Source organism: Mercurialis annua, linkage group LG2, assembly GCF_937616625.2.
Source record: "Mercurialis annua linkage group LG2, ddMerAnnu1.2, whole genome shotgun sequence".
In the NCBI taxonomy this organism is placed as follows: domain Eukaryota; kingdom Viridiplantae; phylum Streptophyta; class Magnoliopsida; order Malpighiales; family Euphorbiaceae; genus Mercurialis; species Mercurialis annua.
This window is the reverse complement of record NC_065571.1, coordinates 49,044,466-49,069,776: the sequence shown is the minus strand read 5'-3', so window position 1 is coordinate 49,069,776 and position 25,311 is coordinate 49,044,466. Positions and strand designations below refer to the sequence as shown.

At 35.2% G+C, this 25,311-nt stretch overlaps 4 protein-coding genes across 7 annotated transcripts; 2 read left to right on the top strand and 2 right to left on the bottom strand.

The window, feature by feature from the left end:
- LOC126669771 (E3 ubiquitin-protein ligase MBR2-like) lies at positions 1-3,792 on the top strand. 3 transcript variants are annotated; one of them, XM_050363324.2, is made up of 6 exons: positions 1-146; positions 1,212-2,421; positions 2,579-2,629; positions 2,705-2,803; positions 2,983-3,147; positions 3,389-3,792. In XM_050363324.2, exons 2-6 carry the CDS (start codon positions 1,237-1,239, stop codon positions 3,554-3,556), a joined length of 1,668 nt encoding a protein of 555 aa, XP_050219281.1. In that variant the 5' UTR covers positions 1-146; positions 1,212-1,236; the 3' UTR covers positions 3,557-3,792. The 3 variants fall into 3 exon arrangements, with proteins under 3 accessions (XP_050219281.1, XP_050219279.1, XP_050219280.1); XM_050363322.2 differs by having other exon boundaries at positions 2,576-2,629; XM_050363323.2 differs by lacking the exon at positions 1-146 and adding an exon at positions 333-897 and having other exon boundaries at positions 2,576-2,629.
- A 1,771-nt stretch (positions 3,793-5,563) lies between these two features.
- On the bottom strand, positions 5,564-9,878 carry LOC126669036 (uncharacterized). The gene is made up of 2 exons (XM_050362314.2): positions 7,328-9,878; positions 5,564-6,538 (listed from the first exon to the last, which is right to left on the bottom strand). The coding sequence occupies exon 1, from the start codon at positions 9,008-9,010 to the stop codon at positions 7,760-7,762; it is 1,251 nt and encodes a 416-aa protein (XP_050218271.1). The 5' UTR covers positions 9,011-9,878; the 3' UTR covers positions 5,564-6,538; positions 7,328-7,759.
- A 2,054-nt stretch (positions 9,879-11,932) lies between these two features.
- LOC126666687 (uncharacterized) lies at positions 11,933-17,171 on the top strand. Its single transcript, XM_050359526.2, has 12 exons — positions 11,933-12,072; positions 12,360-12,408; positions 12,510-12,558; positions 12,773-12,843; positions 13,053-13,111; positions 13,305-13,403; positions 14,011-14,068; positions 14,538-14,674; positions 14,762-14,818; positions 15,942-16,039; positions 16,279-16,454; positions 16,841-17,171. Exons 1-12 carry the CDS (start codon positions 11,998-12,000, stop codon positions 16,909-16,911), a joined length of 999 nt encoding a protein of 332 aa, XP_050215483.1. The 5' UTR covers positions 11,933-11,997; the 3' UTR covers positions 16,912-17,171.
- Positions 17,172-18,144: 973 nt separating this feature from the next.
- LOC126668041 (plasma membrane ATPase 4) lies at positions 18,145-24,419 on the bottom strand. 2 transcript variants are annotated; one of them, XM_050361244.2, is made up of 16 exons: positions 24,273-24,419; positions 22,382-22,501; positions 21,995-22,231; positions 21,150-21,911; positions 20,931-21,053; positions 20,714-20,818; positions 20,482-20,626; positions 20,230-20,394; positions 19,907-20,145; positions 19,774-19,806; positions 19,593-19,674; positions 19,339-19,499; positions 19,039-19,212; positions 18,755-18,937; positions 18,492-18,673; positions 18,145-18,406 (listed from the first exon to the last, which is right to left on the bottom strand). In XM_050361244.2, exons 1-16 carry the CDS (start codon positions 24,327-24,329, stop codon positions 18,310-18,312), a joined length of 2,865 nt encoding a protein of 954 aa, XP_050217201.1. In that variant the 5' UTR covers positions 24,330-24,419; the 3' UTR covers positions 18,145-18,309. The 2 variants fall into 2 exon arrangements, with proteins under 2 accessions (XP_050217201.1, XP_050217202.1); XM_050361245.2 differs by lacking the exon at positions 24,273-24,419 and adding an exon at positions 22,712-22,925.
- Between the last annotated feature and the right edge of the window lie 892 nt (positions 24,420-25,311).

The window sequence follows — 25,311 nt, the reverse complement described above, 5'->3', positions numbered from 1 at the left end:
TAAGTTCCGCGTTTAGATCAGAAAATAATTAGAAAGAAAAAAAAAATTATTCCTTGGCCTTCTTCTTCTTCTTCTTCTCCGTTTCAACTTTTGACAGTCCGTTTTCTTTTCCTTTCTCTAACAGTTTCCATAACCAGAAAGAAAAGGTAGCTGGTTGTTTTAGATTATCTGTTTAATTTTGATAAAAAAAAGTTTTAATTGGATTAAACGATTTTAACTCGGTTTTATTTTTGTTCGGTGAGTTTTAGGAGCCTTGAATATTATGCATGTTTGGCTTATTGTGGAAAATGATTTTTTTTAATTTTGATTTGGATGATTAGTATGATTATTATTATTAGTTCCGTGTTGGTTAAAGTGTTGAGCTTTTATAGGATGTCCTGAAATAACGGAGTTAATTTATATGAGGGGAGAATAATTCTATGTGATTCCTAGAAAAATGAAGAGATGAGCCATCCCTTTTTTATTGCAACTGAAATTATTTATTGATTGATTGGTGTTACTTATGTGGCCAAAACTGTAACTTGATTTTGGTTTTAGTTTCAATTTCTCAGCTCAATTGTTTTTTGATATCTTACCTTTAATGGGCTGTTCATCTTTTTGTTATGTTGCATTACCTTAATTAATAGTTGAAATTAGAACAGCTTTTATGGAGGAGTGATTGTGGAGGGTAGTTTTGTTTTTTGACCAGTAAGTTTTATTGGACTAGAGATGTGAGAATTTTGGATTACCATAGAACCATGAGAGATTTGATGATGGCCGTGGTATCTGTAGATTTACGTCTTGTTATGTAGCAGTTTTGATTTCAATTAGAGAGTATTTTCTAATTGATAAGGGAGCTATATACTTGTAAGGTGCTGTAAATTGCATGAAGAACATAATGGTTGCCTGATGATTGGAGTAAGTGATGATTCTCTAATTACTATTTGTTTGCAATTTTGAGATGTTATGTCCAATCCGAAATCTTGTGGAATTATATGATGTTTAGAGATTTATAGCTTGGTGTAGTTTATATTAGGTGCTTGAATGCAAACTTCAGTGCTTTGCTTTGCTTTTTGGGCTATGCTAGTTTGTGCATATTGAAGTGCTTGGGTGATTGGCATGTTTCTTTGGTTAATTGCTGAACTCTGTGTTTCCTTTTTCGGAGGAAAGGGAATTCGCAGTGCGAGAAGTTTTTATTCTTCTAATCTTTCTGTTTTACCTTACCCTCGCAGAGATAAAGGTTTGCATGTCATTATCATGGACCAGTACTCTGGTAAGAAGACTGGTGACACTGCGGTTGTCTCTAGGAAGGGTTCTAGCCTTGTTTTGAGAGATACTGCTAATAATAGAGACAGAAATTCTCAATTCTGCAATCGAATAGGGTGTAGTGGCAGGCTGAATTCGGCCAAAAGTACCCATATTAGCTGCTCAGATAAAGCCAAATCTTCAAGGCCATCATTTAGATCATCCTCAAATGCGAAAGAAATAGTTGGATGTTCCTCTAGGACACCCTCTGCAACCAACAATCCCAGGAAATCCATGCCAGGACCTCGGAAAAAATTATCTTCTCAGCCAGAAAGAGAATCGTCCGAAGCTGGTGGCTGTACAGATGATGCTGAGGTGCCAGAATCTGTACCACCTCCTGGAAAAATTCAAAAAGGTCTTCATTCTGAATCTGATGATTCTGGGTCAAGTGAGAACATGTCAATGGAAGTTGGAAGCTCTAGTGTATCAAGTACCAGGTTTCAGAGGAGGTCTCATCAAAACGCAGGATTAGGTAAATCAGATACTGGAATAGGATCACCCGTCTCAGTGCTGTCTAAGAGCGCAAGCCAAGGCGCTCGTGCTGGTCCGAGTAGGTATGGTATAAGAAAACTTAGATGCAGTTCTATATCAGATGTTGTCCCTACAAGATCTTCAACTCCTGATTCAAATCTCAATAGACAAAAAGACACAATTAGAAAGAGAAATTGTGAGGGAGAAAGTAGTTCCTCTGCCAGAGGGAAAAAAATTAGTGGGCCATCATTCGAAGGGAGGAGCTCTAGTTCTAGCTCTGGTGTCACAATCACTGAATCTAGGAGTAGAAATGTGACTGCCAGCAGAGATAATGGCGCTGCGTCAGTTAGGACTCGAAAAACAGTAGGATACACTAGGTCAAGGGCTGCTAATCAAGGGAGTGGGAACAATTTATCACCAAATGAACCTCAGAGAATCCCACAAATGTGTGAAACTATTACACCAATTGATTCAGATTCTCCTAGTTCATCACATCAATTTTCTATGGGATCTCCCTTAAGTCGGTCAAGGGCTTATGGACTTCCTGGTACTAATACCAGTGAGAGTTTGCGGAGAATTAGGCCATCCAGTCCTGCAGAAGTTGGCAATATGCGATCTTCCAATCGGGAGAGCTTCAGGCGCTACAATATGGACGGAATTGCTGAGGTATCTAGCTGTACAACATTGCACCATTATCTTTTCTTCCCCATGATAATATGAGTTCAATGTACTTCGCAAATATTAAGATCAGACTGAATAATTGAATTTTATATCCTGGCTATAAGGCTATGTTCTAACAATGATAATAAAATATGTTGAGCAGGTTCTTTTAGCACTTGAGAGGATTGAACAAGATGAAGAGCTGTCCTATGAGGTAAGTAACGATTTTCCATTTTGTTTCTAAACTGAATGTTGGTTCATGTCTGAACTCTTCTTTCTTTTCTTGCAGCAATTGCTTGTTCTGGAGACTAGTTTGTTTCTTAATGGACTGAACTTTTATGATCAGCATAGAGACATGAGATTGGATATTGATAATATGTCATATGAGGTAGGTTACCAGTGCATTTTGTTTATTTTAAAAAATTTATGTTGTTACGCCTTCTTGTTCATAACCTGCACTTACCATGCTCCAAGAAGTAATAACAGTTGTGGTAATTATGCATCATAACAATTCTGAATCTTTTCAGGTGTTCTTACCTTGCACCGTTATACTGTTGTGCTTTACAGGAATTATTAGCTTTGGAAGAAAGGATGGGCAATGTGAGTACAGCTCTTGCAGAGGATAAATTGTCAGAATGCCTCAAGACTTGCACATACCAGTCGGCATATCTGGAAAATGGATCTTCTAAACTTTCCGGGGAAACCAATGATGTCAAATGTAGCATCTGCCAGGTACTTCCTTTTTTCGATAAAAAAAATTAAATATGTTTTGGAATTTCTAGTTGAATCTGATTCACCCCTGCAAGTTTAAGACCAATCCAGACCCGATGATATGTTGATAAATCTAATTATTAAAACCAACAATTGCCTTCGGCTTTGGCTTTTCACATTAGCCAGCTTTATTGAGCTAGCATTGAACCAACCTCTCATTCATCCTGTTTATCTTTTGGTTTTGGTGTTTTTGTTATTGCAGGAAGAGTATGCTATTGGAGAAGAAATGGGAATGTTGCATTGCGAGCATAAGTATCACTCGGCCTGCATACAGCAATGGTTGAGACTGAAGAATTGGTGCCCTATTTGCAAGACATCTGTTGCATGCTCATCATCATCATCACCACCACCTTCATCACACAACCAATAAATAGGATGTTGGAGACCGGCTCGTCAATTTGTACAAATTACGCCCGTCTCTTTTCGTCTGTTTTTTTCTTATTTTCTAAAGAAAGAAAGATGGTTTTCTTTTATATGTACATAACAATCTGTTTCATGTCAATAGACTAATAAACTCAGGCGCCATTGCCTTCACAGCAAGAATTGTCTATAGAACAGAAACTGTGGATGAAATTACTCATAAGTTGCTTCCAGCCATTCTGTCTATTTTTTTTCTCTTCAAAAGCTAAAATTTGTCACGTTTCACCATAAAGTTGAGCTTATGGTAATCATTGGAGTTGAGGCACATTAGTTTAAGGGCTAGGTTCTCTTGATGAAACATCCTATGGGAAGACAAGTAGAATCTCCACTCTTGAATATGTTTTTTCAATTATTTCTTCATTTAATTTGAGAGAAGGTAATTTGATGGTGTAGTTAACCAATTATTCTGCATATAATACAATGGGAATTTGCAAAACAAATCCAAATGTTTTATTTTTATAACGATTTAATTCCAACGTTTAAAACGTTATGAAACAAATGCTAAAATTGTGTGCATGCGTGGCAGCCATATTAAATGCATATATTGGCATATTAAATCTCCATGTTTCAAAAAAAAAAATCAAACAAAATCTTAACTTTTCGTGTTTTTGCACTTTATAGCTTAAAGAAGAAACATTGCCGGAAAATTGATTGGGACTACAAATTGTAAAAATAAAAAAGGTTGAGATTTGTTTCATAACGTCTTAAATTTTGAAATTAAATTACTATAGAAGTTAAATGTTGAGATTTATTTTGCCAATACCCCTAATATAAGATGTTTTTATCCTATGCATTGGTTGTTCCATGTCATATTTACAACAAGTCAATGAGCGTTTGCGATAAAAAAATTTAATTATTATTTAACTTTTTACTTATTAATTTTTCCACATAACTAACGTTGCACAAATGACATGATGCAAACGGTTGTATGCAATAATTTTTTCTAATATAATTGGTATAATTGGCTATAGTTTTCCCGGAATGAAGGTAGGGAAAAGGAGAGACACCATAGACCCATTTGCTCTACTCTATAATCCATAAGGATTACAAAGGAGGATTATTTATGTTCTATATTACCTTTTTTCATCTTTATCTGAAATTAACTAAAAAAAAGGATAATGTAAAATTGTTTTTTACAAAATAAAGCAATGTAAGGTCATTATTAATTTTTATCTCAATTACTTTTTTGTTAAATTTATCAAAATTAATATTTTGATATTACAATTCATGGAGTTGGTGGCTTGAAAGTTGAAATATCAAGTTTCATAACCTTTTAAAACCCCTGGTCTCTATTCTAAAAAGAAACAATGAGTTGACATTAATATATTATATTAAACTTTGAAACCTTCAAGCCAAACAGGTTACTCAGAAATGGGGACTCAAGATGGATCTTCTGAACAAAGTGAGAGCTAAAACTATTGCATTTACCAAAGCTAACAGTCTCCTTGAATAAAAATGACAACAATCACTTGCAAAAGATTTAATTTAACCATTCACATGATGATGATAAACTGAGGAAGCAAGTTAATGATGCAGTTGCACGTCGAGGTCCTACCAAAAGGGAGCCATTTTGTTTCTGCAAATCCAAAAGATAATGACGAGCTCGATGGTGATTCAAACTGCAGAAGAACGTTCAAGACCGTCGTGTTATGGATAAAATTGAATATCCATAAACGATTACTCTTGCATGTAAAAATCATCTGGGATTGCACCAACAGTGTTATACTATTACCTTTCAACATATTCCTATTTTTCTCCACAACTTTGGAAATTCTTGCCACACTACCTTCTGTTTCCATTTTTCTGCTGATATGCAACATAAACAAGGTCTGCATTCCTGCCTATCTTCATAATTTACTAACTACTGCAATCAATCAGAACTGCTAAAGTAATTACTAAATTATGAGCTGCAACCAAAGAAAACATATGGCCTATCCTTACATGTAACACGAGACCGAGACCGATGAGTTATGAATCAATAAATTTTCATTTCGCATTTAATTATAGCAAAATGAAGTGAATCTCCTCTAAACATAACATATTAAGAACATCCCAACAACAGTTATCCCACAATTCATGATTATAAACAACGAAATGTACAATCTGCTGCACAGAGCAAAAACAGTGCACGAGGAACACCAGAAATTTTAAACTTTAACAAGCTACAGATGCCTGTAAAGCTTGCTTGCTTAGTTCTTCAATGCATCTCCTATGACACAACATATTTGAGATCTGAGAAAAAAAAAGACAGATATTAAGCATTGACGCTAAAATATTTATTCAATCTTTCTCTTTGAGAAAACCCTCGGTTTAGAGAAACAGGTATGTGTTTGGATGTCAATCCCTCAGCACAGGAGGAATAATCTGTTAACAACATTAGCCAGTTAAGTACTAGATATTCAATCCCATCCTAACCAACGAGTCAAACAACCAAACCGCATGCCTGCCCATCCAAGATTCTCCCAGAAAGGCATAACGACCACAATCCGCCATGCTATCCCCCTTGACTAGAGTGCTCAATCCACTGTACCAACCTAGTCAATACAATTCTGCTATTGACATCCAGCTAAGAACGTAATATCAAGAGATAGCTCCACTAGACTTGATTGGTATTTGGTAAGTTTGAACTTTGAAGTTTGAACGATCAGCTTTTGAGTTTCAGCGAGCTACTCTATTTCAGTCTTGGGTCTTAACCGCAAGAGAAACTTAGCACCCACTGCCACTCGAAACGTTCCTACTGTAGGTCACAGGAAGGGAGCCTCCCTATGATACTCAGGCAGTTTACGAAATCCTCAACTATATCAGGTCTGCATCTTGATATAGAGCATAAATCAGCAGTCACGCCCCCATCTTTTTGCAACATGCATTAAACCAACATGTGGCAAGATAGGCAACTTCAATTCTGAAACTCAAACTCAACTTCCAGAATGATCTGCAAGAGGGTTCAGATCCCTCGTCAATAAGACAGATATGAGAGTAATACATAGCCTTAGAAATTGAAATGACTGAATAATAGCATCTACTTTTAGCAAAGCAGCTTGGGCAAATAGCAGTGGTGCAAACTGGATGTATTTTGCAGTTTGATACTAAATAATAGCAGATATAAGTTAGAATGTCTACAGTAAGAAGAGTAGCATCCTGCTTTTTATGTTCATAACAAGTTATGTATGTGTATAAGAACTGAGAAATTTCAGTCATAACATGAATTCAGATTTATCCAGACCACCACTTGTTTTGCCAATATAAATTCCTGACACAGTATTTGGCATCAATAAAATTCCCCATTGTAATGTGTATTCCAACATAGTCCTCAAGTTTCTCTCTTTAACCCTTTCTGACTCCTTCATGCTAAGTTATGCCAATAAGCAATATCTTTATAAGACTGACCAAATTTCACAGGCTAAAGACCTCTCTACCTGGCCTTCTGCTTCAGAGCATTTTGAGAATTCTATCCCAGTTAAACATAATTTTAAATAAAAGGCCAAGTAGTTATTAGAATGATTATTACTAGTTTAAAGGCAGTGTTTTAAGAACACAGGAAAAATGCTGTAACACTTCAGTATATAAGAGTATAGAATGTCATTTTATAACAAATCCAAATTTGAAGCAGATGGACAGTTCAGTGGATATCAATGTGTTATTAATATTGGATTTTCAATAAATTTTCAGAATTTAAAATACATAAAGAGCAATAATGCAGCTGTTACACCAGTGATTTTACCTTTTCCCCAAGCTACATGAGAATATCCTAGCAAAACTTTTTTAAATTTCTTCTTCATTGGCTGTACATTGTACAGATGGACTTCAAAGAGGTAGCGAATAGCGGCGGCACAAGTCAGCCAACCCCTGATGCTTATCTTACAACAGTAGCAACCAATCGTGGCAGTTATATTCAAAAGTTTCCCTTGCCTGGTTGCTGTTAAATAATTTTCTGATACGTACAGGGTCTGCAGCAGGAAAACAGACATTTGGAAGCTCAACTCCACTGTTTTATCTTGTAAGGGCCGAGCCTCGTCTGGAGGGGGGACCACCTGGTTTATCAGGGAGATCAGAGCAGAACTGAATCAACGACTCTTTGAACAACAGTTATCAAGGCTCTTGAACCGGGATGTCCACCACAACCAACAACTTTGCCAACAATTTTCACAGGATTTCAATCTTCAAAAGCACGCATACAGATCTTCTCCAACAGTAGTGGCCAATTTTCACCAAGCTGCTGAGGATTTAGCTCTGCCGCTACTTTAAAATCAAGCAAAGATATCGAGCAGCGTGGCCTCTGTTCGTGAGTAACTTCCATCAGGCCACTATTAACTTGTAAGTGATTGATTGGCCGCGTACCATTGATAGCCTTGCCTTGAACTAGTTGCTTGTGAATTTGGTTCTTTCTTGGATCATGTGAAGACCTTGCTCCTACCAACTCAACACAAGACTTTATCAACCTCTTCAAGTATACATCCAGCATATTGTTCAACATATTTGCACATTCTGCTGAGACCCCTGTAACGCCTTGTGCAGCTGCAATCTGCTCCATGCGTTTCCTCAGCATCTCTGTGCTGGACAATTCACCACTGTCATAATAGCTAACAAAATGACCGTTGCTTGATGCTGGGATAGCTTTGCGCCCCCCGCCCCCACTAGCTGAATAAAACGGAATTCCAAGAGGTGCAAGCAGTGAGCTTCTAGAAAAATTCAAGTGGTTTGCTTGCTCCACCTCCTCTCCATCTTCTACAAAAGCTGCATGATCTCTACCGAATGTAATTGGGTTTTCAGACGGCCGTTGAATTGAACGTGACACATCATTCTCAGGTCGCTCAGCAACTGATTGGTGATGTTGCACTGGTCTCTGATAATCATATTGAGGCAATACCCCATTTTCCATAACAGCTTTACTGCCGCTATCTTCAGCACCAATTGACTGATGAGACAAGCAATCAACTTTTCCTGCTGGCCCAAGCGGACTAGGTCTATCTCTGTGCTTACGATCACGCATCCCTGACCTAACCTTCCTTGGGGACATTGGCAAGACCCCATTTGACCAAATAGACACATTTTGATTGTGATTCGGAAGAAGGGATCCAGTCTGCTCGTGCCCATCTTCTCTACCAGGAGAACTTTTTGCTCTTTGGACAACCGATTTCGTGGGACCCGTCTCATAAGTCGATGGTGGAGCCTTAGCTTGACAAGCATTCTTCAGGATGGAACGGATAAGCTGATTGTGCAGCGGGAGATTCTCCCTCCCAAGCAAACGAAAACACAACTTATCAAAGTCACTCTTGCTCAGTTTCTGATTCAAAAACCTATTCAAGTAATGGAAATACTTCTTGAACCTCTCAACCCCAACCTTTTTCACAATATGAGTTTTCAATTCAACCAAATCAGCTCTGGAGCTCTGCTGAGGTTGCATTTCTCAACAAACAGACTTACACACCATCCAACACAACTACAAATGAAGCTACCCAAAGATCACCCTTCAAATGTCAACACCCGCTTACCATTCCGATTCAATGCCAATCAAATTCTAAACTTCCAGGCATAACAACACAGTTATTTCTGTTTCCAAACAACCAAAATTCACCCGCCCAAAAAACTACACAATGCAAACCAAATCTCATCTTTGCATTTCAATAGCCAAAACCCTAAAGATCAAACTCACTTGCTCAGCTAATCCAAACACCTTAAAAAACAAAGTCAAATTCATACAAACACATAATAAAATCAAAACCCTAAGTTGAGATCACCCAACTCTATATACACCTCGTAACTACAAACGAACCCGTCAATTAAACTCCCCTGCACCAATTAATCAACTACCCAACTAAAACACCAGGTTGAAACTTCACAATTTGAAGTTTAAACAGAAAAAGAAGAGATCAGTGAAGCTGAGAGAGACTATTTTAACAAAGAAAAACAGAACAAAGCAGAGAAATTCGGAATTGCAATGAAAAAGAAACAGAAAAATTAAAAAGAAGTGAAGTTTGAGAGAGTGAGTGTGAGATTTCTCTGACCTTAATTAATCAAGTAGACCCAACAAAAACATTTTAAAAAAAATCGAAAAACTGCTCAAAAAATTCATAACACTCTGCCCCTTTTCGATAATTTGTTGGTTCAGCTCTGCGTAATTGGAGTGGTTTGGTTGAATTAGTAATTAGAAAGACTGCATTTTTATTTGTTTGGGTCGAATTGAAATTAGAGAGAGCTTGGTTCAGACTCGATCCCTCCTCCTGGGTTTTTCCTTTATTACTATTTTTGTTTTATTTCTGCTCCCTCCCGGTTAGCTTATGTTTTTTCTCAAGTACAAACGTGCTTAATTCCTTTTTCATCTTTTCAATTCATTCTTTTTTCTATTTCGATTTTTGTAAATAAATGTTTAATTAGTAGTTTTTCACAGTCATATTACATTTTCATTATTGTAATTTTATGTGCTATTTATTGATCAATTATTAAGTAATACATTCCTAACTATCTGTAACTTAAATTAAAATTTCAATTTTATATTAATTTTAAATAAAATTTATTATTATTATTTATCTGATCCATTTTGTATAACTAATTTACAATGATTTGCATTTTAAATTGAAAGTTAACATTAAGTAATAAAAATAATAAAATAATAAAATAATTTCATTTTTATCATAATTTTATACATGTATTTTAACTTATTGTAAATTAAAAAAGAACCCAATTAAATGTCACACATTCTTATATGAAATTGAATTATAATTTAATTTGTATATTTGTATATTTCTTTTTATAATAATTCTACTACTTTTAGTATTAGCATAGTATTTCAGTTTAATTTTAATATTTATAGTCATATTCTATTGTTAAAAGTAAAGTGCTAAATAATTTTTATGGATGTTACTGTTATACTTTTATTATAGTTCTTATTTATAAATAACACTGCAATTGACAAATATAATGAGTTTTTCAAATTTGTAATGTGTTAAATTAATGTCAATGATGAACTTCTTTATTTTGTATAATTGAAAAGGGAAAAATACTTGTAAAAGGAATTGAACCCACGATCTAGCAGATTGCTGCCTAACGTTTATACCATTTGAGTTATAGTTCATTAAACTTTACAAATCTAATAGTTCGAAGGTAGTCACTCTTGAGGAATTTCAAATGCTACTCACCAAGGCCTTGTTATTGAGGATATTCTTAGCTTGGTTCCTAGATTGAACTCAGTTAGATAGAGAAAATAACAAATCTGCTCATATTGTAGCTAAACGGGCGTTAACTGTTTTGGAAATGATAGTGACTACATAAGATGTTCCTAATCACGTTTAGCCTTATTACTTTAGCTTTTGAGTTTTGATAAAAAAAATTGATCAAAAAAAGAAGAAGATAGTCACTCTATAATTCAAATTGAGATTTTTTGATCCTATTTGATGATATAGTTCTTTAGATGATTGAATTATGTAGGTATTTTGTGTAAGAACATCATAGATTATAAATTAAAAGAATATATGAGAAAAATACGAAAAAAAATATATAATTGACATTTTGCACAAGAATTATTGGTAAATTAACTCTTGTTCAATTATTGACAAATGTATTATCCTTAACAATTCAAAATGTTTTATCTGAATGAAAAAAAAATTAAACTCTACGATACATAAAAAAATTAAGTAATTTAAAATGTCTAGTTCAACAAATAATATTTTTGAATTGAAAGCCTCCTTTTTTTGGATAAGTGGGGGGAGCGCTTGTGTAAGGAATCGCACGACCTAACAGTATGCTGCTCAGAGCTTATACCATTTAAACTATAGCTCATTGATCCTTTAGTATTCATATATTTATATAATGAGAATATATTATTTATAAAATTCAAATGGACGTCTTAATAGTTTTAATGAATAAGTAAGAATTATATCACTTTAAGCTATTTAGCTTAATTCATTAAGTTTTAAAATTTATATTTTGTGCTTCTACACTTTTCTCGACTAATAAGCACCATGCTCGACGGGTAAAGCCTTGGTTGTCGAGCGAAGCACAATTTATAAACAAAAATTAGTCCTTTACGTACAAGTATTCGATTTGGTTCAGTTTCGAACTTTCAATAAAATCAAAACGAAAAGAAAATCAATTCACCCCAAAAAAATCAATTCACCCCAAAGAGTCAAATTTAACCTTTAAACTGAATTGACTAACAGAAAAGTTAATAGATTGGTGTATTAACATAATATAATTAAATATGAGGAGTGTCATAATGAGTTTATAAAAAGAATCGGGTGATTTATTGTATTTTTCTAAAACATAAAGGGGTCTCAGTAATTTACCCAAAAAAATAAAATTTATTTTCTTTCTCTATGCGTCTCCGTTATTCTGATTTTTTGAATCCCCGTGACTGTAAACTTGTATCAAGAAGAAGAAGCGGAATTTTTCAAAATGGAAAGTGACGGTGAGGAGTCGTTGAAGAAGAGGCACAAACCAAATTCATTTACTGCAGATTTTACTCGCAAGGTTTTCCTTCTCCTTCCTTATTTTAATTTGTATTCTTTTTGCTCCTTCAGATTGAACTTGCACTGCTCATGAATTATTACATGTTTACTACATTTTGATTGACTTGACGAATTGCTGATCCGTTTATTATTAACTGTTGATTTAGTAATTTTTGAAAAATGTATCTGAATGCAGCAACTGGAATTGATTTTATATTATTTGATGAATGAGTTTCTGGAACTCTGATAGAGAGAGTGAATTGAATTTGATGATGATTATAAATGATGTTTTCTATTGTTGTGTGGCAGAATTTCACTCAAGAGGAAGATGCTCGGTTGGAGAGTACGCGAGCTCGATGTATGTCTTCTTATGATTCGTTATTGTGTTTTGTTTAATATGTATGGTTTTATTTTATGTTTAAGTGCTTTTAGATGCTTATTATTGTTCTCCTTTTACAGTTGCAAATGTTCTCAAGAGGCATGGAGCATTGGCTGAGCGACTTGCTAGGTTCAAGTTTTAATTTGTTTGTGAAGAAATTGCTTGCATTTGTCGGTGGAAACATGTTAAAAAACACTTTCTGCATTTGAACTTTATATAAGCATGTTCTGCTACGTGTTATTTGATTGTCCAGCTATTATTCTGCGAAGGAAGTTTAAGTGGTTATGGTTATTGAATTCAAATCTTGTATAATAAACTGATTCATCTACTCTATTGACAATAGGGATTCCGACAAGATGATATTCGAGCGGCTACAGAGAGAATTTGAAGCTGCTCGGGCATCTCAAACTCGAGGTATGTCTCTTTCTTTCTTTGGGTATATGCAATATGCAAATAATATTGCATACGTAGTGGTATGTTATGCTTGGAGGCTAAAGCTTTGCAGCCTATATTCATTAGTAGATGAGCTGTGTGTGAATTATCTTCCATGCCTTTTACTCATTAACAAATGGTTGTGCATAACATGCTTGGATAAGATACACTTTCTTAATTTCTTTCTGCAGAAGCTTATTTAGATGGTGAAGAATGGAACGATGGACTACTAGCTACAGTAAGAGAGAGGGTATGGCTTCTTTGGTACTTTACATAGTTTGATTTAGGGCTCTTATCACAAATAAACTTTGACTTTTTGACTGAAAACAACGATTTGTTATCATTTAGTCTGCATTTTTCTAGTCCACCTGGTTTTTGTAATTATAAAATTTTACTTTCTGTGTTGCATATGATAAAACGGTTAACACATCCATCCTTGCCAGGTTCACATGGAGGCAGACAGAAAGGCCATGCCAGGGGACTCTAATAATGTGTCATCTAATCTTGTTGAAGAAAATATCGTATATAGAGCTGGAAATAAGGTATTACTTCCATTTAGTGACGAAATTTATATTTCCATTTCACTTGGGACTATTTTTTCAGAAGTAATTTTGCACATTCTTATGATTGTTATCACGTTTGGAAACATGGTTAAACAAACTTAAATTACTGAGATGATATTTGAGAAGTAAAGGGATAAGACTGGCTTGAAAAGAATAAAATTTCCAATTAACAGTAGGCTGGATAGAATTAAATGAGTTGCATTCATGTCATTGAATTGAGACACTGCCCAGGTTGCAGTTAACTAGTGATGGTTTAGTGTCTCTTTATTCCTTTTATATAAGCTCTAACGCGTGAATGGTGTTTACTCATTGAAGGGTCTGATTTTGTTAGAGTTTATCCTTTTTCTTTCTTAGTAAATGATTACGATTTTGAATCTGCAGTTTCTTAGTTTTGATCAGATTTGTTGGTTTTATGATTAAACTTATTGTTCATTTTTATAATAACTTTGTGCCACTTTTCGTTTGCATGAACTCCTAAATGGAACTTGTAATCTTTTTAAAGTAAGCTGAAACATTAAATTATTTAATTGACTTCTTCAGCTATACATGTGGGAGTGACTCCTTTACTTTGTTTTTATGTGAAAAGATGATTTGTTGCTTGGAAGGGGCAAGAATCGGCATTCAATATGAGACTTCTTTTGCAGGTATACACTTTTTAGTTCCACGAGTACAAGTGTGTATAATTGTGCTATATCTCCGTGTTTGCTACTTTTATGTGTGCGCGAGTGAATGTTACTTGCCCTTATGTCTTGTCTTCTAAACAGTGTTTGCTGAAAAACCTGAAACTGCTTTATTTTGGATGTTGCTGTTCTTACATTTAAGTAACTATTTTATAATATTCTAGCTCTGTGCTTCCCCTGAAACTGAATGCATACTCGTGATGATAAAGATCCATATGTTTTGTTTTCTACCTTTTAACAATACGATTCTGCACATGAAAGTTGGTTTGGATGTCACCTCTACCTTCTTAATATCCTAGTATAATTTAATGAAAATGAAGTATCATCCACATGAAAATTGTTTTTCCATTCATTAGTTTGCTCCTTCTGGTATTTATCTTCATTTGTTTGTGCAATGGGAAAGCTAAGTAATCTACTTTTTTTATGTATGCAGGAGAACCTTGCGAGCTTTACCATTGTGTGCTTGAGAGCAAGTCATTTCTCGAAAAAATGACTGTCCTTGAACATACAATTCCCTTCTTTTTGCCAATACGAGAAGCAGAAAATGATCTTCTTTCTTCTAATGCTATGGTAATTTCAGCTACCATGCGTCTTGCTTGATTTGATTTTGCTGCAAATTTTATAGGTAGCTTATGCCGCTTAATGCCTTCCTGACAGAGATTTATAGATTACATTGGAGAACTTTTGCAAGCATATGTTGATAGAAGGGAACAGGTACAGTATTATTGTGCATTTTTAATCGTTCAAGCCTTGCAGTAATACCACTTAGGTTGTCTAATGAACCTGTCCTTTTGCTGATTAATCAAAAATCCCTGTTTTGCCAGAAATGTAGTCCCTGATATTTGTTTTGAAATTTTCAGCCTCTATGTATTGATCCAAATGTATTCAACTTCTTGCCCCCTTTGAAGTAATGATTTTCAGTCTAAACTGTTCTGTTGTGATTCTTTAGGTGGGCCCAAATTATGTTGGATTCTTTAAACCTGCAAAAGTTAAATTGACATTATCCATAAATCACCTACCCTTCATGTAGAACTTAGAAATATTTGTCAAAAGGAAAAGCAATTCAAAATCTGCTTTAAAATGTTTAAGCAATATTGGTTTTTTCGATGCCTGTCTCAGTGAAGGTCGATTGTGTGAGTTTTTGAACTTTAAAGACCAGTTGGAATAAAAATTAGCAAACCAACTTTTTGCATCTGATGTTAATTGAGTTAATATTTGATAGGAGAAGGTGCATTCTTGTTTTCTAAAGGGGTAATGTTAAATAAATTCCTAAGTTATACCTATTTTCTCAATTTAATCACGAACTTTAAAATGTGTCAATTGTATGCAGGAAGTTGCATTTTTTCTCAATTTGATACATATATTGACGTGACACTCATTCGTTGGTGTGATTTTGCCGAGGTGGAAGTCATTTTTGGCAGCCAGGTCAGCATATTATGACCTCGTGTATCGAATTGAGAAAAAATGAAGCTTCCTGCATATAGTTGACACGTTGAAGTTCATGATTAAATTGAGAAAACATGTATAATTTATGAATTTATTTAACATTACCCCTTCTTAAAAGGCTTCTATTTTCATTGCCATGCATGGATATGTTCCAAAATGAGAAATTTATTGATGCACCCTCCTCTGAGTTCTATACATCTCTTTCATATGGACAGAAAACAGGGTTGGTTCTGCCCTTACTTGGTCATTATTTGTTGATGTTGGAAGTGCATAGTTTTTGGTACGACATAGAAAAGTGCTCAGATGCATGCGACTAATCTTCACAATGTACAATCTTATGGTAGAGTAAAATGCTCTATTGTACTGTCTTAATCAGTTTCCATCTTTGCAGGTTCGGCTAATCAAGGAGCTGTATGGAAATCAAATTGGAGAGCTTTTTCATAGCCTACCTTACCAGATGATAGAATTCGTATTAGATGATCATGATTGGTAGGTGCATGTCAAGCATTGCGTTTTGTACACATTTTGTCTTTCAAGATTAGTTTAAAATACCATTAGAGGTTTCATTGATAACTTTTGTTTCATTTGCTCTAAATTGCACATATTGTGTTTCACTCTTAAGTAGAGGTACTATTCTGTCTTAATGGTTTTGTGCCATGGTGTTAGAGAGATGTTGATCACATAACACATGTGGATGAAAATCAATGGTTTGCTTTTCCTTGCTGCAGCAAAGTGACAGTTAGTCTTAGATATGCGGACCTCATCTCTGTACTTCCTACTCGAGTCAAAGTCTTTGCATGGCCGATAAGTCAGTTCAAGAAAAATGAAGCACTGGGGAGTCAGCTGAGCCCAGCTCGCCTCTCTTATGCTGAGGAGGCCTTACGAACAATGAGTTTACCAGAAGGTGGTAATTTTTCTCAGATGTTGAACTTCTAATTTCTCAAGTTCAAGTCTTGTCATATTATGATGCTCTGTCGAGTTCTCTTATTTACACCTAGTATTCTCTTTCATTTTTTTTTTTGTCTTTTTTGCTAAGAAAATTACAACATATGTGCACACATGCATATCATCTCCCTAATCAGTTCAACCTGCACTTTGATTTTGAATCTGCAATTGTTATGCTATATCTCAAATGTATTTGCGACTCCCGTGTATAAAAGAAAAGGGTCGTCTTCATCCACTTTCTGTAAATGTTATTTAGACATATTTGTGGAGACAAACTGTTTCGTCATTTTCATGTCTGCGTTTCTAGTCCTTTGTTCTTCTTCTGACTTTATTTTTTTATTGCAGCTTATGCAGAGATTGTATTGAATCTGCCTCAAGCTGTTCAACAAATATTTCAGGATTTGAGCCCCACTTGATTGCTTCTTTTTGCTATACTTGCAGCAAAACTAAAATGTATAGAATAGAAGTAGAGCAGCATGTAGAAACTCAAAAACTGATGGTCAGCATACAAGATCATCTTTGTAAAATCATAACTTTTACTCCTGAATTAGTACAAATAAAGCACTCTCACTAGATTAAATAAGGAAATGAGTAGTTTTTGCAAATATGTAGCTTGCAACAATACTGTTTATATTACATTTTGCTATGACCTCAGTCACTAATCACTGCTTTGTTATCTGAGGCTGTTGTGCTAGATACTTTGTCATCGATACCAAACTATAGGGATGTGCTCAAATCAAGCTCAACTCCATTCAATTTTAAAAATTAAAGTTCGAAAATCGACTTGAATTAGATCAAATTTTAATTTAAGAGAGCCAAGCTTGAGTTGCATTCCTTCGACTTGATTGGTCTCTGTTATGCTCCTCAGTATAAGAAGAAGCTCATTAAGAAATCTCTTCATGAAGTTGTTTCACTTGAGTTAGCAGATCACCTAAGAAGCATGGAAACTTCGACAAAGTTGTGTTTCCCGTTTTAGAAACGTTTCGGAAAGTGGTAACTCTTGGACACCCGTACGAAACGTTTTGGGCCGTTTCCATAAATAATAAAAATTAAAAATTTGTAAAAAATATTAAAATTATTACCCACAAATAAAAAATCTAACTAGTTACCTATAAATTTTACATTCGCATTGCCCATAATACATCAAATATAGTACTTATTTGTGTTGAATTATATTATATTTTTTTATATATTTATAAAATTTTAAATATCTAGTATATTAAAATGAATTATTTTGTTAATTATCATAAATATTTAGATAATATTTTTATAAATATATCCCAACATTTTTGTTATTTACACGTTTCCCCCACGTTTCGTGTCCTTCATTTTGAAAAACTTTCGTTTCCACGTGTCCGTTTCGTATTGTTTCCATTTCCCGTTTTCGTTTCCGTGCTACCTAGCAGATCACTCTATATGCATATTCCCATAGTATTAGGAGTTGTAGATTAGTAATGTCATCCATATATTTAATTAAGAGGGAGCAAGAACTTTCTTTCAGTTACGTAGTTTGACCCATGATGGACCAAAATGGATTGTATTATTTTGAAATTTTATTAATCAACTAGGAATGCTATGAAAAACTTAAAGCCATTCTCTATGGAAGACAAATAAACATACGCAAAGCATGTAAATTTGAAAAAAAAATGTACAGGAAGAAGAACATTTCTACTGATATCAAAGGTGGATAATACAGTAACCAAATGAAAGTACCACAAATTAAAACACTTTTTGTTTCTAATCTAATGAAGTTTTCAATTAGGCATTCTTCGTCATCATATGTATTTTTCTTTTCGGCCTCAAATCCCGAGTATTCAAACTGTGTAATGTTGTTGAATTGTGTCAATGTCAAGTCCTTTGAGCTTCACCACCGACTCAACGTGCCCCTTAAGGGTATGCAGTTCCCTCAATCTGCAAAACCAATGTTCCTTTCATCAATATCTCAAATGAACTCCTCTAAAATAAATATACCAATTAAATAGTTGGCTTTGCCTACCTTGCCACCTCTGCCCTCCGCTTGGCTTGCTCCGCGATCTCGGAAAGCTCCCTGTAACTATTTTTGTCGGCAAACAAGGTCGTAGATTCAGGTGGTTGAAGGCCATGAAGTGTCCTTTGTGCAGTAGCCCATTGTGCTTCTCTCTCTTCTTTTCCGTAGTCTTTCTTTGTGGTAAAGGCAGTCTGTTGTTTAAGAAGAAAAAACAAAATGAGCACCTTCATATTTTACGAATTGTTTTACTTTCCATGACCAAAAACACATACCTTATTCTCCAAGAGATTATCCCAAGCCTTGCCGCTCAAAATGTAACGAATTGCAAATTTAAGAAGATCGAGTGGTAAGTAAGTAACCACACTATATAGCCAGATTACACCGGCCCATCCCCAGCCACACCCCTTTATTCGAGCAAATTCCCAGTTTGCATAAACTGCTATCAGTGTCGCTACCTGCCAGATCGGCAATGCATAGCATCATAAATCAAATAATATTTAATTAAATGAAAAATGATAGTGCCAAAATAAATTGAGTAGAGAATAGCAGACATTACCAGCTGAGCAACTATGAATGCACCAAGCAGAAGAAGTCCAGGACGCTCAACAAACGACCAGCTGCGAGACCTCGTGACAAAAATAAGGGCCTGGCTTATAATACTGACTTGTAGATATAGAGCTGCCATCATTTCAGTGTCGCTACCATGCAGCGATCTCACACCAAACTTATCCTATATTAAGAAAATCAAAGATGTACAAAATATTAAAATATCAATGCTGAACTATTAGTTGGAATACTAATGTAATGCAGAAAATTCTGAGTCTTTCCCTAAAGAAATAGATGCTGAAGATCTTACCGAGAAGAAGTCGGTCTGCTTCATTGCCCAGAAAAATACAACAGTCATTAGTGCCATGTAACCTCCCAGAACTGTACCAGTACTAAATATCTCTTTAAGTTTCCAGCTGTCTGGCAGTGGAGATGGTTTCACTCGATCCTTTGATATAGTCATGATTGTTCCTGTATGTTGAATGATTTAAAATATTAGAACCGTATCCATGCTAAATCCAATTTATTATATGCAGACACAAAAAGATTTTAACAAGAGCTCACCGTCGTTTAAAATGGCAATAATCAGAACCATGAATGGCGAAAAGTCAAACTTCCATATTAGCGCAATAAACAAGAAGCCAAACTGCCAGAATAAACAAACAGAACATCAGGATTTTCAATCATAAGTCTAGAACAGATATGCAATTATCAGACAATTTCACAAATGTTTTTTGATACTTACCACAATACGGATGGTAATTGAGACTGCATATATCTGCAAGAAAAGATTGACAAAATACATTAAGCTTTCCACGCTTATTAAAATTTCTAGAACTTTTGAATGGGAAACATAATGAGCAGAAAGAGAAACTCACTGTGTAGTTCTTCATTCTTTGAAATATGGCCCTGCTAGTCAGCACTGCACTTATAATCACACTAAGCCCAGGTTCAGTGAGGACAATATCAGAAGCACCTCTGGCAGCGTCAGTAGCATCAGCAACAGCAATTCCAATATCTGCCTTCTTCAAAGCAGGAGCATCATTAACACCATCTCCTGTCATACCACAGATGTGCTTCCTCTCCTGCAACCTCTTAACAATTTCGTATTTGTGTTCTGATAGTTAAATAAAAAAAGGTGCGTCAGAAACAAGGAAGCATGATTTGCATATAGTTAAATTTGATCAGCTAAGAAGGTAACCTGGAAAAACTCCAGCAAATCCATCAGCCTTTTCAATCAACTCATCTACAGGGAGGGAAGCAATGCTAGCATCTTTGTCTTGGCCGAGCAATGAAGAAGATGGATACATGTTTGTTCCCATACCAAGCCTTCGGCCAGTTTCTTTAGCTATGGCAAGTTGATCCCCTGCATATTGATTATTGAGTAAAACGCAGACTATGTTAAAACAGACAAAAAAAAGTCTTACTATTCAAATTTCTGAACAATAGTTACCAGTAATCATTTTCACATTCACGCCAAGGTTGAGAGCTCTTCTGATAGTTTCGGCACTGTCATGCCTTGGAGGATCAAACAAAGGCAACAAACCAACAAGCTGCCATGGAGCACCGGGACTTTCTTTTGTTTTCTCAGGTACTTCCTGCACATGTCATCCAGAGAACAATTAGAACATGCTTGTTTAGCTAAACAAGAAATGAGAAATAGATAAAAGGATGAAAAGGATTACCTGTCTGGCAACAGCTAAAGATCGAAGCCCACGTTCAGCATACTTATCAATCACGGCATGAACCTTTCTCTTAACATCCTCCTTGCTGTTGCATAGGGCTAAGATCTGCAAAAAAAGCAAAACCAATAAAATAAAGAACATAAAAAAATGATATAAATCGACTTCAGCCCCAATGTGGTTCAGGTTTCATGAGCAATTGCAAGAAAACAACAGTTACCTGCTCAGGAGCACCTTTGCTAGCTCGGTGCCAGTTTCCATCAGAATCAATATAGGTCAAGGCAGTCCTCTTGTCAACGGGGTTGAATGGAAGGAAATGAACCTCTCTAGCACCAGCTCGCGCCTGAGAAATAATCAGAATTATCATGAATATAGATGCTATTTATTGATAAATCCTAGAGCCAGGAAAAGATTGCAGAAACAAGGAATAAGATGGTACCTCCTTCGGATCTGCAAGCATCCCTACAATTGCAGCATCAATAGCATCCTGATTTTCAGTTCTTGAAGCTCTAGCAGCAAGTAAGATCACATGCTCTTTATCCACACCCTTTACAAACACTTCAATGAGGGTCCTATCAACAGTCAGCTTGTTCAAGGTTAGCGTTCCAGTCTTGTCACTGCAAAGAACATCCATTCCTGCCATTTCCTCAATGGCAGTCATTCTCTTGGTAATTGCACCCTGCTGAGAGAGCCTATGTGAACCAATAGCCATGGTGACAGATAAAACAGTCGGCATAGCAATGGGAATTCCTCCAATCAAGAGGACCAATAAGTTGTCAATTCCGTCTCTGTATTTGCGATGCTGAATTGGGTACATGACAATAAGTTCAATGACTATTCCAACAGCTATCGAGCAGATACAGAAGTTACCAATGGAAGTTAGAACTTTCTGGAAATGACCAACTTGATTGGTACTATCCACCAGATGGGCAGCTTTACCAAAGAATGTATGCACACCAGTGGCAATTACTACTGCTTCGATTTCACCCTGTTTGCATGTTGATCCTGAAAACACTTCATCTGAAGGATTCTTAGTAACAGGAAGTGACTCCCCAGTAAGAGCAGATTGGTCCACCTTCAAAGGATCACCGTCTAGAAGACGAGCATCAGCGGGAATAATATCTCCCAATTTAATGCTGATAATGTCTCCTGGAACTAAAATTGCAGCCTCTTGCTCAGTCCATCTACTATCTCTTAGAACCTACACCAACAATTGAATTAATACGATAAGCAAGGTCAACAACTGAAGCAAGCAATTAATGTTTAAGAATATGTTCTCATCACCTTAGTCTTTGGAGCAAGACCAGCCATGAGGGCTGCTGCTGCATTTCCAGCATTGTTTTCTTCAATGAAACTAATTGTAGAGTTGATCAGCAGCAAGGCAACAATTCCCACAAAGTCCTGCCAATCTGGAGGTCTTCCAGACCCATTGGCCAGAGCAATGGCCATTATTGCAGCAGCTTCCATGACCCATGATAATGGATTCCACATAAAGCCCAAAAACTTGAGAAATTTGCTCTCCTGTATAATCAACTCACTTTAATTAAAGAAACCACAATTTCATACAAACTTAAATAAACTGCAACTTCATTCAAATCAATGACTGGTCTTACTCATAAAAAAAAAAAACCAATTTATGATCATTTAATAAAGTACAAGTTAGATTTAGACCTTTTTCTCTTCTAATTTGTTTGGCCCAAAAACTTGAAGCCTGTTGGCTCCTTCCTCTGAAGAAAGACCTGCCCTGGAACATTTCAGCTGCTCAAACACTTCCTCTATAGGAATCTTTTCCTGCATAAAGAAAAAAATAATTGTTTAATAGAATGATCCTACAATCCCTGTTCATATTTGGCGGTAAAAGAAGTTCACAATTATCTCTTGAATTCTCTAATCCCACGCAGTTCTGCAATGGTAATGATAGGCAAATAGACAATTGTTATTTCTACAAAGAATACTTAGCAGTATAAAAGGATGGACAAATTAATTGAGATATATCATAACCTTATTGTTACTTCTTTCTCAAAACTGAAATGCTGTTTTTTGCTACCTCTACAGTGGCCATTTTCTAATTAAATAAGCTTATAGTTAGCATATTATGCACTGAAAGCTTCTACTCTACATTATTCCCAAAGGACAGCCCAACTGGCCATAAAAACACACAGTAAATAATGGCAGTAGAAATTGGAATCTTCCTTCTCCTTCCATCGCAGTAGTACATTGCTTGGGGATGCCAAAAAATGATATTTTATTAACACAACCCAACAGATATTTAACTAGTTGTCAGAGAGCTAAAATAACCGTCCATTAAATTCTATAGCCTGTCAAACAATATTTTCAGATGACAGCAGCTAGAACTACTATACACTAAGCAAATGTGCTCAAAAATTTCTAGGTCTTGATGCGTGTGATTGGAGAAACATATAAGCCAAAATAAGCTTTTTAATATTATTTTTTTATATTTTTATAAGTATTTTTCTAAATTTAAAACGGAACTTCTGATGCAATTAAAAGTCAAATATCATGCCAAGCTCTTTCCTTTGACTTGAAGTCTTTGAAATTAAGAAACTGGCTACATCCAAAAATTTGTGCTGTTTGCTTTACGAGAGTACGACAGAATTACTCTTTCACCACGCCGCAAACAGCCAAACTTATAATAATAGATGGAAATGAACCAAAGATTTGAAAATATTCCTTTGAAATATTAAAATGAATATAATTGTTAACGAAATAATTAGTCACTAAAATAATAATTAGCGAGCCATACTATATTCACAACAAATCAATTAAAATTTACGATAAAACTTTTTTTATTTTAAAATATTATAATGTCGGGTTTGTTGCAGGAATAATACGGTGTATTATGCAAGGGATTACATAATTTAATCCAAAAAAGAAAAGCAGAGATTATAGTAATAGAAAAAAGTAATTTCTGTAACTGGACGACACCTTTATTGCTAAATCAGGAGATGCTTGCGCTATAACAGCATTTGTTTCATGTGATTAGCAGCGTGATGCAAGAGGATTAAATCACCTACTTTTTTCCAATTTCTTTCTTTAAACAAAATCAATAAAATAAAAAAGCACCTTCCACGTCACTAAGCCCAACCATAAAATCACACTCCACGGTTCCCCCGCAAAGATTTCACTCTTCTCAAAAGTAATCGACCAGATACTCCAATATATACCATCGCTAACTAAAATCACATGTTCATCGGCCAAAAATCAAAATCAAACGACCAGAAAACAAAATTCTCCGGAGATATGCATGTAAACAAAACAGCTGAGTTTTAACGCATAGCATCATTAATCAATTTATATGAGATTCATCTCTAGAATTATTATTTTTTCTAGTTTGCAGGCTAAACTAACTCGTTCAGCAATATAAGAACGCAAAAAAAACGAAAAAAAAAACCTCGTCTCAGTAAAAACAGTAAAACGAAAAATCAGTCAAAAAAAATACATGAAAACTAATCGTTTCCATGCGTTTTCGAGTGTTAAATGATGAGAACGAGCTGAGTTCATGCAATTTACAAATAAAGAAAACGGAAAAAAAATACTGTACCAGATCAACGGACTCGTTTTTGATCTCCTCGAGACTGATAACGCCTTTGGCGGACATGTTTCCGGAACCTGAAGAAACGGAGAAGAACGGGGTTTTAAACGGAGAAGACTGGTTAGAGTGTATTGAAATGGAAGTGGAGTCGGGTTTATATACCAGATTCTGGGGTGTGACTGTGGGGTCTACTATTTGGTACTTTTACGCCATTTTGTTAATTTAGGGCTGCCACGCGCTCTTCTGTGGAGACGAATGGAGAAATTTGGAAGATGCTTTGCTTAATAATTCACACGCCCCTTCTTCACTTCTTTTTCTGTTACCTGCCGCATTTAATCTCCCCTCCCCTTCTTTTTCAACAACTCATGTGAATTCTGATTTTTTTTTTTTGAAGGGAAAAAATTACAAATGTTATTTCCTTTTGGTTCACATTCTTTTTTACAATGTTCTGAAATGGCGAACGATGTTTTCAATTACGGTAATTTTGTGTTTTATGCTAACATTAATCAATTATTAATGTTTGTGTCATTAATGAAAAAATATTGCGGTGGAAATTTATAAAATAAAATGACACAGGAGCAAATAAATCTATACGACTTTAACAGATTGTTATTGCAAATTAAATTACAAAATATAACATGATTTGTAATTACAAAATGAATTTTAAAGGGATAATGTCATAAAAATTCACCAACTTTATACGTTTTCTCAATTTAATCACGTTCTTTATAATTTCTCATAAAAATACACAAACTTTCATTTCTACCCAAATTCATACACGGTGATGACGTGGCACTCATTCATTGGTTCAATTTGCTAAGGTATAAGTCATTTTAACCAATGAATGAGTGACACGCCAGCACCGTGTATGAATTTGGAAAAAAAATGAAAGTTGGTTTATTTTTATGAGAAGTTTTAAAAACGAAATTAAATTAAAAAAAAGAATAAAGTTGGTGAATTTTTATGACATTAACCCAATTTTAAAACTTGACAACATCAGTTGCCAACTTTTATTTGTTAAAAAATTGAAATACCAATCAATCATGCA